We start from the raw sequence: 14570 nt of genomic DNA, 5'->3' as shown, positions 1-14570 counted from the left end.
TCTGGGCATTGTAGTTTAGGGAGGAGCCTTTAATAGCCTCACTAAACTACAAACCCCAGATAGATAGAAACCGGATTTAAAGTGGATTCATTCTCTAGTGTAGAGAATTCTGCTTTGGTTAGACCACACCTGGAATATTGTGTCCAGTTCTGGGCACCACAATTCAAGAGAGATATTGACAAGCTGGAATGTGTCCTGAGGAGGGCGACTAAAATGATCAAGGGTCTGGAGAACAAGCCCTATGAGGAGCGGCTTAAGGAGCTGGGCATGTTTAGCCTGAAGAAGAGAAGGTTGAGAGGAGATATGATAGCCATGTATAAAAATGTGAGAGGAAGCCACAGGGAGGAGGGAGCAAGCTTGTTTTCTGCTTCCTTGGAGACTAGGACGCGGAACAATGGCTTCAAACTACAAGAGAGGAGATTCCATCTGAACATGAGGAAGGACTTCCTGACTGTGAGAGCCGTTCAGCAGTGGAACTCTCTGCCCCGGAGTGTGGTGGAGGCTCCTTCTTTGGAAGCTTTTAAACAGGGGCTGGATGGCCATCTGTCAGGGGTGATTTGAATGCAATATTCCTGCTTCTTGGCAAAATGGGGTTGGACTGGATGGCCCATGAGGTCTCTTCCAACTCTTTGATTCTATGATTCTATGACATGAAGCAATGGATGCAAACTTCAAAAAAGAGAATCAACCTAAACATTATGAAGAGCTTCCTGACAGTTAAGAACTCTGAAAGTTGGATATGCTGCCTCAAAGTGTGTTGGGCTCTCCTTCTGTGGAAGGTTTAAGCAGAAGCTGCATGACCATCTGTTGGGAGTACTTTGATTGTACAGTTCTGCATGGCAGGGGGTTGGACTGGATGACCCTTGTCTATGATTATAAGAAGTTACTCTTTGCTTAGAGACTTTTCAAGGCTTTCTCATGTCGAGAGTCTCCATGCACAAACATCTCATTTCCAGGCATGTTGCTTTCTTTGTGAGAAAACTGAGCCGAGGTGGAACCAGGAACTCCTTTGCTTCCATATTCAGGAAAACACAGTGACACCAGAATAGGGCTAGAACCCCTTGTTCATGCGGAAATATGGACAGGTGGAGTGAAAAGTACTGGACTGAAATCTGTAACTAAGTACTAAGTACTTTGGTATTTTAGTCCAGTATTAAACTCAAGTGAGAACTTTTTTGACAACAAGGTAGAGGCACAGTTGTTGCACAGACTGGCTCTCACAAACACCCCTCATCATGCTTATTTCACTCAACCTCTGTCCTACAACCCTCTCTCCAAACCTGCTTGTTTATGGTGTTATTCTAATCAACTGGAAGTATGTTGCGGCACCTAAAAACGTCAATACGATTCTAGGCTACGTCAAGAGGAATCTGTCATGAATGGCTTTTCAATGACGTTAAAGCATAGGCTCTTTTTATTGCAATTTCCAGTATATCAGATTACAAAAAAAAAAAAAAACAAAAAAAAAACATTTAGCCATACAGATTCTATGCAACTATATTGAATGTACAACAACTTACAGTTACATTGGACTAACAAACAGACAAAGGGGAATTACATTTTCACTCAGCATTCACACCACATGTACACACATTCATCCTCAGGCATTCAAATATTACCATATCATTTTCTCCCTCCTTGGAGAAGCACCTGTTAGGCCAGACCCTGCTTTCCTGCAGCCTGTCAATGCATAGTTCCATAACGCCAAAACTTCAAAATGCCGAAATGCTAAAACCTCTTTCCCTAAGAACCATGCTAAGGATCAGATCTCTGTTTTCCATACAGTGGAACCTGACTTCCTGCACAAAATCCAAGACTGCAAAAGCAAACTTCTTCCTCTTCCCTTGAGAAAGAAGCCCCAAAGTGACCAGACCGCTCCCATGCAAATCTGCCACTCTCCATAGGTACACTATCTCCCTCCTTCCCATGGAGCAGATCATAGTGGGTGGAACAAACTCCTCAGGTCTGCCACACTTTGATAATTATTAGATTGAGTCTTTTATATGAATATTCTACTGATGTAGTCCCAAAGTTGTAAATTAATGATAGACGTCTTCCATCCTAGCTCCATCTAAGTTCCTGGCCAGATGTTGACTCTTCTTGATTGGTGTTGATCTTATGTTGACTTCCTTCTTAACATTGTAAACATTTTTGTTATCACTGTCCCAATTCTTATCAGAGTTTACTTTTCAGATCTCATTAGCAACTTTTAATTACAGTCCAGCAAGCGGGTAGTTACTCATTGCAGTCCTTAATATTATACTGGTGTCGCCATCCAAACATTCATCTTCCATTCTTCCATTCATTCCTACACATCATATTAAATTCACATTTATCAAATCTGCACATTGAATTTCTTATTACAAATCTAGTGCCTAGATCAAGGGGAGCCATAGACCTATTCTGATTTGGTCAGACCTCACCTGCAATAACACTGTCTCCAGTTCTGGGGACCATAAGTCAAGAACCAGAATGTGCCCATCCTCTACCCAGAGGTCCTTGTTTTCTCAGTTCATGAGCAGGGGATGGAGAGACAGCACAATTCACTTTTATTCCTACACTCTTCTTCACTTTGTCTCCATGTAATATTTGTAAAGCAATTAGGACTGACAACTAGGCTTCAAGGATTGGCTTTAACAAATCACCCTTTCTCTCTCCTGAGCTCTTGTCCTTGGTTCATTACTCATGACTCGAGCGGAGTCTCTCTCTCACTCCATTATCCACGTCTCTTCTCATGTCTTCAGCCTGTGGGTATATCTTTGGTATTGTATGTGCTCTGGATCTTTCCTGCCTTTTTTACAGAATGGCTGCTGTATTTTGTTCTCTCCAGGGAGGCCATCCATCTTGACACTAACTACCCCAATTTCCTCCTCCAAACACAGATATAATGTCTCACATTACAATACACACATACCGTCAATTTACCAAACAGGGTACATACAGAGACATTTATATTTCTTGCAAAATATTTTTAATTTTCTAAAAGGTATTTCAGGAAATCATAGGGTGCCTTGCAAGCTCTTGGTCTAAAGTCTGAGCTCACATAGACTCCATGAATCCTTAAATAAATCCAAATGAGTCCACTATATTGAGAATTAGCAATAGGATTGAGAACCATGAAAGGTTTCTCAGTGAGAAAATGTGTTATGGGGAAAAGCAGTTTGTGGTATCCAGATTGAATATTTGCATGACTTTTTATGTGTTTATATGCTAGTGGCCAACTCAAGCATGGTTTCAGGAAGTCACAGTTCTGATCTCTTTGGGGGTTCTTTGCAAGCTAAGTGTCATGGGTCTCTCAAATCATTGTGATCTAGATCCTACTTTAGGAAACACCTTGTAAACTTCCACCATGTCAGAACTACAGAAGGTGTCTTCCAAAGGTGTAATCTATGAGAGAGAGAGAAATTAGGACATTGGCTCTCCACATTTTCCATCAGCCCCCCAAATTTGCAGCATTGCAGAAAATAAGACATTGACAATCATTATCACCTTTGAATTCTATTTGCCACAATCCAATAACAATATTGCCTGCCTTATTTTTTTCGGTGCCTAAACAATTTCTAAGTGTCCACCTGAAATGTTAAGTTACTGCAATGCTGGAAATGTAAGGATGGGAGGGTAATCTCCTTTAAATGGGCAAAATTCTTTTTAGGGGGGCATCATCAGTTCGCTTTCTGAAGGTATCACCTATTCTCGCATAAGGCTCACCTTCCTCCTTGTAGGGCTCACATCCTTGATCATATAGTGGACAGTGGAGAGTGGGAGATGGCTGAGAAACATCTGGATATGTGACTATAACAAGATGCATGGTAAGAACGTAATGTTCCAGAATCACTGGGAGTATCATGGGTGGTCTTGGAAGATGTCTTCACCATTGTGCATCACATAGCCAGATATCTTTCAGCCAGACCTTTTCTCCATTGGCCAATATGTCACATTGCCAGGGCTCTGCCTTATTAAGGTAGAGATTAACCAAACAAAAACCCAGTTTGTATAAACAGTTTAATTAAAACAGCACTTACTGACTGGCTGTTTCAATAGTCCAAAATATAAAACAAAGATAGCACTCAGCCACAGAATAAACAAAAACTGATAGCAAAAGCTACACCGTAGTCAAAGGTCCAGTCCAGTGGTCAAATGTCGAGGGTTTCAATAAACAAAGTACAGGGATCAAAAATAGTCCAAAGCCAATCCAGAGATTCAAAGTTCCAGGCTTCTAAGAGTTCAGAAGACAGATCAGGATACCAAAAATCCAGAGACCTGGGGCGAAACCAGCAGCATCCACCACCAAAATATGACAAATATTTTTATCCCAAGGCTAACTCCTTATATCCAGAAACACCCAGCTGCAGCCTATCTCTTGCATACTTCCACCCTTAATTTTTTTTCACCCATGAACTCTTACTTACAGATTACTCAACCCTTTAGAACTAAGACTTACATTAACCCTTCCATCACCAACTGTTAGGCCTGCCACCACCAACCACCCTCAACTACAGAACACGATACATGACACAATACATGGGGGAATGTTGGCCATTGTTTGACTGAAGAAATCCATTTCAAACTCTGCCAGGACCCCACTCTCAAAAAACCCAACCTTTTCATTTATCCTTAAGCCACACAGATAACTTCCAAAGTTCAGCAGACCTAGCCATTAGGCCTGTGCGGTTTCGTTCGTTAATTTCGTAATTCGTAAAACATTCGTTAATTTTTGCATTTACGGTACGATAACAAAACATATTTTCAAACCCGGAAGGGTTTTTAAATATCGAAACGGCAACTCCCACAGTATTTACGAGCTTTCGCCCGTTTTGTAAATGGGGCGGGCGGGGCGAAGGGGCGGCGCGAGCGCACACCCAGTGAGCCAAGCACCGCCCCTGCCTGTTGGGCACCTGGCCCGCGCGCGCTCACCCTTAAAACCGGCCTCCGCGCGCCATCCAATCGGCTCCGGCTCCTGCGCCCTCCTCCTCCTCCTCCTGGCACTTCCTGCAACACAGCTGGGAGGAGGAGGAGGAGGAGGAGGGCGCAGGAGCCGGAGCCGATTGGATGGCGCGCGCACGCTCACCCTTACAACCGGCCTCCGCGCGCCATCCAATCGGCTCCGGCTCCTGCGCCCTCCTCCTCCTCCTCCTCCTCCTGGCACTTCCTGCAACACAGCTGGGAGGAGGAGGAGGAGGAGGAGGGCGCAGGAGCCGGAGCCGGAGCGCAGGAGCCGGGGAGGGGATTCCTGCAGCGCCGGCTCTGCCTCCGTGGCCCGCCTGAGATGAGACCAATAGCATCTGATTGCCACAAATTGAAGGCTGCATCCATCCAGGCTCTTTTGCTGTGAGTTTTCAGGGCTGTATGAGTGTATGACCATGTTCCAGAAGCATTCTCTCCTGACATTTTGCCCACATCTATGGCAGGCATCCTCAGAGGTCTGTTGGAAACTAGGCAAATGGAGTTTATCTATGGAATGTCCAGGGTGGGAGAAATGAAAGCCATTCAATGCTAATCAAGGTGACCATACTGCAACATTCACACTTACAAAATGTTTTGTAAATATTTACAAAATTTCGTAAATAACAAAACATTTTTTTGGAAAGTTTTGTAAATATTTTAAATATCGAAACAAAAAAACACCCCAATTACAAATCGATTTTAGAAACAAATTTTTTCTTGATCAAACAGGCCTACTAGCCATTACTTGACCATATAACCCATAAAATATCCCACAGGCCTTGGCAATACGAAGGCACGAAGAGGTTCTTCATAGACAAGTCCAAGTTTGAGATGTTCTTTGGTGGTACATAACATGGCCTGAATTGTACATAGAGCAGACTTGCTGAATGCAGAGTCAATATATACTTAAACCCATTGATTCAATAGAAAATAAACTCTGGCTGGGACTACCAATAAGATTCATAAGGTTAACTTATGTCCAATAGTATGGAAACACTTGACGTTTCCATTTTGTACCAGCTGCCACATTTCAGAATAAAGGTTTCTTGTTGACCTCTTTAGAAGTAAAGCTGCCAGCCGCCAATTTATTCCAGACCAGTGGTTCCCAGACTTTTGTTTTTTGGGCGTTTTGGACTTCAACTCCCAGAAGCCCCAACCAATTTGGACAACAATTAAGAATTCTGAGAGCTGAAGACCAAAACATCTGGAGAACTAACCTTTGGGGACCACTCATCCAAAAGTTAATGGAACTATTCAAGGCACTGGTCTGTAACTCCCAAAGAGGTTCAGTACCTTGAATTGGTCAACTAATCACTTTATTAATATCCCATTTCCACTCCCTCAAGTGAGAGTCAAAGTGGTTGCCTTAACTTCTTTTATACACATAATAAAAGTGAAAAATGTATACGTGTGTCTGTCGCGGAGGTGTCCACTTACACAGACACCTCCACAAACAGGCTATAGTTCCAAGTGCTGATAAGCTTTCAAAAGCACTCCTTCAACTAACATTGCAGGTTATAGCGAGCACCATGAACATGTCGCCCAAATGCTGCCAATGTCCTCCCCAAACACTAGCCACCCAAGGAATGCTTCCATTCGGGGATAATTTCATCCTAGATTTGATGTGCTTCCTCCATCACAGGCAGGTATCCCAGGGTTCCTTGTGTAGAATTTGCATGACCTCGCCCACTGCCTCTCCCTTGACCCTTTCCTACCCTTTCCTATGGCACACAGCAAACACAGAGGAATTGATCAGCAACTGAACAGACTGGAGGGGTTTGGGGGACTGACTCAACAGGATGGAAGTTGTAGTTCACCCTGCATCAAGGCAGCGCACTGTGACTCCCTTTGATAATGGACCTGGACCACATCTGGCATGAAGAATTGACCTTGATTTATAGGAGTTGTAGTTCACCTACATCCAGAGAGCACTGGAAACCCAGCCAATGATGGATCTGGATCAAACTTGGCATACAAAACCAACATGGTCAACTGTGATTACTGGCTGGGTTTGTGGATGATTGCCCTGGGAATCTGGGAGTTGTAGTTCACCCTTATCCAGAAAACAATGAATCCAGCCAATGATGGATCTGGATCAAACTTGGCACACAGAACCTACATGGTCAGCTGTGATTACTGGCTGGGTGGGTGATTGCCCTTGGAATCTGGGAGTTGTAGTTCACCCTTATCTAGATATCTCGGAGCTCCTGGTGGCACAGTGGGTTAAATCCCTGTGCTGGCAGGACTGAAGACTGACAGGTCGCAGGTTCAAATCCGGGGAGAGGCGGATGAGCTCCCTCTATCAGCTCCAGCTCCTCTTGCGGGGACATGAGAGAAGCTTCCCACAAGGATGATAAAAACATCAATTCATCCGGGCATCCCCTGGGCAACGTCCTTGCAGATGGCCAATTCTCTCACACCAGAAGCGACTTGCAGTTTCTCAAGTCCCTCCTGACATGACAAAAATAAATAAATCTAGATATCACTGAACCCAGCTGATATCATATCTCGACCACACTTGGAATACAGACCCAACATGGCCAACTTTGAATAATGGCAGGATTTGGGAAGAATTAACTCCTTATTCTGGGAATTGTAGTTCACTCACATCCTTATGCATTTTGTCTTCTTGAGGAAAGGTTGTCTTCTTGAGGAAAGGCAAGCTTATTTTCTGCTGCTTCAGAAACTAAGGGCACATTTACACTGACCATGTAGCTCAGGATGAAACCAGTAGTATTTTCTTTGTGCAGATGATTACATGTAAAATCCCGAAACTGGTTTGATGGTGCTCATTTGTATTGCAGAGGCTGGCCTCAAGCTGGTTCCAGGATCCACAGGATCCATGGTTTCATTGTTATGGAGGAATCAGATTTTTTTTTATCATCTGCTTCCACCAGTGTGCATTTATGGATCATTGGAGCACCCATCCCTTAATTATTTTCACCATGCAATGTGGTTTACACTTAGGAATGCTTGATGCTTATTATGGACTCTATTTCTGAGTATCCCTTTACTTTGCTTCTCCTGGTTTAGAGCCCTTAAGACTCACTGTGGGACACATTTGTGGCATGTGTCATGTAAACACTGCCCTGTCAAGCCGTCCTCAAACCACATAAGTGGTCAGTGTAGATACATCCAGGGACACAAAGTAATTAATTCAAACTCCAAGAAAAGAGATTCCACTTAAACATTACGATGAACTTCCTGCTGGTTTGAGGAGTGGACTATGTTACCTTGAAGTATGGTGGAGTCTCCATCTCAATGGGTTTTTTTAAAATATAGACTGGATCTGTCAGGTGGGCTTGGATTGTGTTTTCCTGCATGGCAAAATGAGGTGGAGTGGATGACCTTTAAGGTCTTTTCCAGCTTTAGAAGTCTTTGATTCTAAAGCTCAGACAGACTGATATGAGAAGATCCACTCCATCAGGTAGCCTGGACATCAGTTGTATTGAGGATTACAGATCATAACAATATTTTGAACTCTTAGATGTACTGTAGGGGTTTTTTAAGGGTACAGTGTCCACCTGAGAGTGCAATGTGTGGGGCAAACACAAAGACATAGGTCAATGAGACAGATGCATCCCTCTTTTCCATCAGATACCAAAGACTTGCTTCATCCTAAGGGGAAATACAGGGATTTTTCTTTATTTTTCCATAACAAATGTAGTGCCAAGCATGGAAGAGATGTGGGTGTGTCAGCAGCTGTTGCTGTGGGTGTGAGCATGAGACGGCTGTGAGTCTGTTTGCCTTAGAAAGAGGTAGTTGTGGGTGAGGTGTGGAGAGCACTTGTTTATGGCAAGGCCAATGTGTCAGCGTTGGGGCGTTGTGACATTAAGAGCGAGCATCTCTGGGAAAACACTCAAAGCCTGGCGTGCACCATTGCTGTTGTTGCCAAGACAGAAAGTGAGGGGTGTTTTGCTGTGTGTGTGTGCATGTTATGTTAGTGTCAGCGAAGGTCTGTGTCAGCAGGATGAGTTGTTGTCTGTGGCACTTATGAAGAAAACCAAGTGGGATTACTGGAGAGAGGTGCATCCCTGGAGAACCAAGCACTGAGAATACCAGCGAGATGCTCCAGGTATGTGCAATGGTAGAGTCCATACTTGATGCACATGGGTACCTTGTGCATGAGCACACACATGTGCTGTCTTTGAGAAACCTAGGCTTTCCTCTACCACCTTACTACCTGGATGCATTCATGGTAGGACCTTCACCACGCAGATGAGATGTTCTGAGGCCAACTAAAGTTTTGTGAGTGGGACCTTTACTAACCAGAGGAGATGTTCTGAGGCCAACTAAAGTTTTGTGAGTGGGACCTTTACTAACCAGAGGAGATGTTCTGAGACCAACTAAAGTTTTGTGAGTGGGACCTTTACTAACCAGAGGAGATGTTCTGAGGCCAACTAAAGTTTTGTGAGTGGGACCTTTACTAACCAGAGGAGATGTTCTGAGACCAATTCAAGTTTTGTGAGCGGGACCTTTACTAACCAGAGGAGATGTTCTGAGACCAACTAAAGTTTTGTGAGGGGGACCTTTACTAACCAGAGGAGATGTTCTGAGACCAACTAAAGTTTTGTGAGTGGGACCTTTACTAACCAGAGGAGATGTTCTGAGACCCTCAGCTAGAATGTTGTGGAAGAAACTTGATGGGAAGGTGGTTGTTAATAGGTTTATAATGTGGGATCTGGGGTAGAGGAGAAGACAGCTTTGTGGGGTATGGGGTGGAAGTCTCCATGGGTCACACCAGGTATGAGATGAAACCGTAGGACATGGTTGCACCCCATGAGACATAATGATGATACCCCAGGTGTGTTGAAAGCATTGTGTGTAACTAAATGAGTGTCATACTTGGGGGGAAGGAGTGGACCATGTGTGTCTTGGGGAGGGGAGTTGGCTGATGCTATGCTGTGTTTTTTTCCCCTGGCAATGTGTTGGTGATGCTTGTTTTCTTCTCTCCCTCCTGTCTTTCTCTCCCTCTTCTCTCTCCCTGTGTGTATGTGCCTCTCTCCCTCTCCCTCTGTCTCTCTTTGCTCTCTCTGCACCGTAATTCCCCCTCCTCCCTCCTTTCACAGACCCTCCTCCTCCACCACCATCACCTCCTCCTCCTCCTCCTCCTCCTTCTCCTCGTCTCAGCTTGGTGCCTGGTCCTGGCGTGGCTGCCGAACAGTCCCGGTCGATCCTTTCCGAACTAAATGCCTCTGTGACAGAATCTCTACCTTCGCCATCTTAGCCCAGCTCAGTGCTGAAATGGTAAGTGCTGCCAACAGAGCGTCCGGACAAGCAATGGAACAAACCCTTGGCGTATGTCGAGGAGGTGGAGAGAGAGAGAAAGAGAAAGAGGGAGAGAAAGAGAAAGCTAAGAGAAATGGTCCAGCAGTTGACATTTTAGTGCGACAGATATATCCAGACTGGGTGTGTGTGGCAATGCATGTGTGTATACGTGTGTGTGTGCATGGCACAGATGATAGGTAGTCAACCATTGTGCACATATCTAACCATCTCGATATAGATGCTAATAAGCACCATAATCATCGAGGAATTTACATGTTGCGAAGCTGTGACCTAAATAATAAAGGAGAAAGAAATCAATCAGACCAAGAGCGTGACTGCACTGAAATATCACAGTAGGGTTTTGCAAAAATTGGTCGGATGCTCGTTGCTACATTCTGACCCCTTCCCCACTAGATGTCAAATATAGTTTGGCTAGGAAAGAAGGAGAAGTGGACAGCTCCCCTTGTTTTGATGGCATTTTGGGTTCAGGCCTCAGGCTGTGGATTTGAGTGGAAATGCTGGAGGTGAAAGGGAGGATGGAAAGAATGGGCCGGGCTCCTTAATTACTCCATCCCTCTCCAGGATCTTCCTGGGGCTTTAACTCTTTATCAGCAGCTGGCTATTGATCTCAATTCTCCTCTCTGAGTAGCCTTTGTAGGTCTTGGGTGCTGGAGTTTTGTCTCGAGTTATTTTGACCTGTCTCAAAAGGGGGCCAAAAGGCCATGATCTTTCCAGAAGGGGAAATCAACAAAATGAAAAGATAGGACAATGCTATCCTTTCTCAGTATAGAGCAGTGGTTCCCAACCTTTGGTCCTCCAGGTGTTTTGGACTTCAACTCCCAGAAATCCCAGCCAACTTACCAGTTGTTAGGAACTGTGGGAACTGAAGTCCAAAACACTGGAGGACCAAAGGTTGGGAACCACTGATACAGAGAGATGGTGGTTGTTTGGGGGTCAACGGTCATGAATAGGCAAGTGGATAGTTTGGAATGTATGGGTTGTATGTGAGTTTTGTGAAATGGAAAAAGAAGATAGAAAAAGTGAGAAGGAAGGAAGGATGGATGGAAGTAAGGCCTTCAGAAGTAGAGTGAAAACCAGGATGTGGGGTCAAGTCTTTGGAGATTCACTACAGTGCAATAATAGCTACATAATTATGTGCAATGACTTTAGGAAGGGCCCCGGATTACGATTGTGGATGGTGTGATTTTTTTAAATAGTGATTGTAATATGTTTAATGTGCATTTAATTTTAATTTCAAATCCTTAACTTAATGTAATTTAACTGTTTATTTTTCAAAGCTATTGAATAATTGCAATATGTAAAGTCCCCTTGGGGGTAGAGTAAGGTGGGATAGAGTAAATAACACGGGAGGGAGAAAGGAAGGGGGGAAAGGAAGAAGACAAGAAAGAGCAGAAGACTGAGGACAGGAAGGAAATAGAGAGAGAAGGAAGGAAAGAAGGCCAACCTTCAGAAGGAAAGTGGAAACCTGGCTCTGGGGTCAAGTCTTTGGAGATCCATACAGTGCAATAATAGCTATGGAATTATGTGCAATGACTTTTGGAAGGGCCCCGGATTACGATTGTGGATGGTGTGATTTTTTAATAGTGATTGTAATGTGTTTAATGTGCATTTAATTTTAATTTCAAATTCTTAACTTAATGTATTTCAACTGTTTGTTGTTCAAAGGTATTGAACAGTTGCAATATGTAAAGCCGCCTTGAGTCCCCTTCGGGGTAGAGTAAAGCAGGATAGAGTAAATAAATAAACAAGGGAGGGAGAAAGGAAGGGGAAAAGGAAGGAGACAAGAAAGAGGGGAAGGGTGAGGGCAGGAAGGAAATAGAGAGAGAAGGAAGGAAGGAAGACCAGCCTTCAGAAGGAAAGTGGAAACCTGGCTCTGGGGTCAAGTCTTTGGAGATTCACTACAGTGCAATAATCGCTATGGAATTATGTGCAATGACTTTTGGAAGGGCCCCGGATTATGATTGTGGATGGTGTGATCTTTTAATAGCGATTGTAATGTGTTTAATGTGCATTTAATTTTAATTTTAAATCCTTAACTTAATGTATTGTAACTGTTTGTTGTTCAAAGGCATTGAATAGGTGCAATACGTAAAGCCGCCTCAAGTCCCCTTTGGGGTAGAGTAAGGCGGGATACAAATAGAGTAAATAAATAAACAAGGGAGGGAGAAAGGAAGGGGGAAAGGAAGAAGACAAGAAAGAGTGGGAGACTGAGGACAGAAAGGAAATAGAGAGAGAAGGAAGGAAGGAAGACCAGCCTTCAGAAGGAAAGTGGAAACCTGGCTCTGGGGTCAAGTCTTTGGAGATTCACTACAGTGCAATAATTGCTACGGAATTATGGGCAATGACTTTTGGAAGGGCCCCGGATTACGATTGTGGATGGTGTAATTTTTTAATAGTGATTGTAATGTGTTTAATGTGCATTTAATTTTAATTTCAAATCCTTAACTTAATGTATTTCAACTGTTTGCTGTGCAAAGCCATTGAATAGTTGCAATATGTAAAGCCACCTTGAGTCCCCTTCGGGATAGAGTAAGGCGGGATACAAATAGAGTAAATAAATAAACAAGAGAGGGAGAAAGGAAGGGGGAAAGGAAGGAGAAAAGAAAGAGGGGAATACTGAGGGCAGGAAGGAAATAGAGAGAGAAGGAAGAAAGGAAGGAGGGAAGGAGGGAATGAGAGAAGGGAAGGAAGGAAAGAGGGCAGGAGGGAGGGAGGGACGGATGGAATGAGAGAGGGGAAGGAAGGAAGGAAGGAAGGAAGGAAGGAAGGAAGGAAGGAGGGAATGAGGAAATGAGAGAAGGGAAGGAAGGGAGGAAAGAAGGGAGGAAGGAGGGGGGGATGGAATGAGAGAGGGGAAGGAAGGAAGGAAGGAAGGAAGGAATGAGAGAAGGGAAGGAAGGAAGGAAGGAAGGAAGGAAGGAAGGAAGGAAGGAAGGAAGGAAGGAAGGAAAGAGGGAAGGAGGGGGGATGGAATGAGAGAGGGGAAGGAAGGAAGGAAGGAAGGAAGGAGGGAATGAGAGAGGGGAAGGAAGGAAGGAACGAAGGAAGTTAGGAGGGAGGGATGGAATGAGGGAGGGGAAGGAAGGAAGGAAGGAAGGAAGGGAAGGAGGGAGGGAGGAAGGAGGGAATGAGAGGAAGGAAGGAAGGAAGGAAGGAAGGAAGGAAGGAAGGAAGGGAAGGAGGGAGGGATGAAGGAGGGAATGAGAGGAAGGAAGGAAGGAAGGAAGGAAGGAAGGAAGGAAGGAGGGAGGGAGGGAGGGAGGGCGGGAGGGAGGGAGGGATGGAATGAGAGAGGGGAAGGAAGGACAGAAGGAAGGAAAGGAAGGAGGGAAGGAGGGAATGAGAGAAAGGAAGGAAGGAGGGAAGGAGGGAATGAGAGAAAGGAAGGAAGGAGGGAGGGAGGGAATGAGAGAGGGGAAGGAAAGAAGGTAGGCAGGCAGGCAGGCAGGCAGGCAGGCAGGCAGGAAGGAAGGAAGGAAGGAAGGAAGGAAGGAAGGAAGGAGAAAGGGGAAGGAAAGAAGGAAAGAAGGAAGGGAGGAAGGAAGGAAGCAAGCAAGCAAGCAAGCTAGGGGAGTATGGAGGTGGACTGACTTGCTTTGCTTTGCTTTGTTTCAATCTCCTTCTCAAAGTGCTGTAGCCAGCTTTGTGGCTGCCTTAAGACCAGGGCTCTCCCCGAGCGCCACTCTTTCCCCGCTTGGTGCCGGTCCTCGAGGGCTTTCCTCCTCGCTTGCAAGGCCCTTCCCGTAATTCTCTCCTTTCATCCCCCTCTCCAAAGAGTCTACTCCATCCCAAGAATGGGAGGGTAGGAGAGATTGTGGGGGCGGGAGGGGGTTTTAAGGGGTTCCTGGGGAAAGCAGGTTTTTCCGAGAGGGTTTATTATTAGAAACACTAATGTATTTGGTCCACTAGTTGCCATGGAAACATCTGCACTGAAGTGGCTTTTAAAAATGCAGTGTTGTCTGTGACGCTGGCTGGATCCCGAGGCAGGGCCCAAGCCTCACCTTCCCCTCTTCCCTGAGATGTCAGTCCTATTGGGAAGGGAAGATGGGCAAGGGATGCTGGCCTTTGGAGAAACAGCCCTTTGCAAAGGAATACGAAAGGAGAGCAGAGGAAAGGCCTTATTCTCCGAGTGAGAAGGGTGGAAAAGCCCACATCTCCTTCACCTGCATTGCTCCTTACGCTCATTCACTTCCCCAATTCAGGCCCAGTTTTCTGCATGAATGGAGAGAGAGAGAGATGCATGGAAAGATATTGTTCGGACTCACAGCAAGTTATAATTTTATACAAATGAGCCCAGCAACGCTGCCCTTCAGCCACAAGCGCTTTCCTCTGCTTTC

The 14570-nt window shown here is 44.9% G+C and overlaps 1 protein-coding gene across 1 annotated transcript in view; it reads left to right on the top strand.

Annotated features, from left to right (window-relative positions):
- ADGRB1 (adhesion G protein-coupled receptor B1) overlaps nt 1–14570 on the top strand; it is a 568132-nt gene that overhangs the window by 404341 nt on the left and 149221 nt on the right. Inside the window, exon 18 of the mRNA XM_067467249.1 lies at nt 10014–10191. Within this exon, the coding sequence (XP_067323350.1) occupies nt 10014–10191 (178 nt within the window). The remainder of the gene's footprint in view (nt 1–10013; nt 10192–14570) is intronic.

Source organism: Anolis sagrei, chromosome 4 (genome assembly GCF_037176765.1).
Source record: "Anolis sagrei isolate rAnoSag1 chromosome 4, rAnoSag1.mat, whole genome shotgun sequence".
Lineage (NCBI taxonomy): Eukaryota > Metazoa > Chordata > Lepidosauria > Squamata > Dactyloidae > Anolis > Anolis sagrei.
This window is presented reverse-complemented; position numbering and strand designations above follow the sequence as displayed.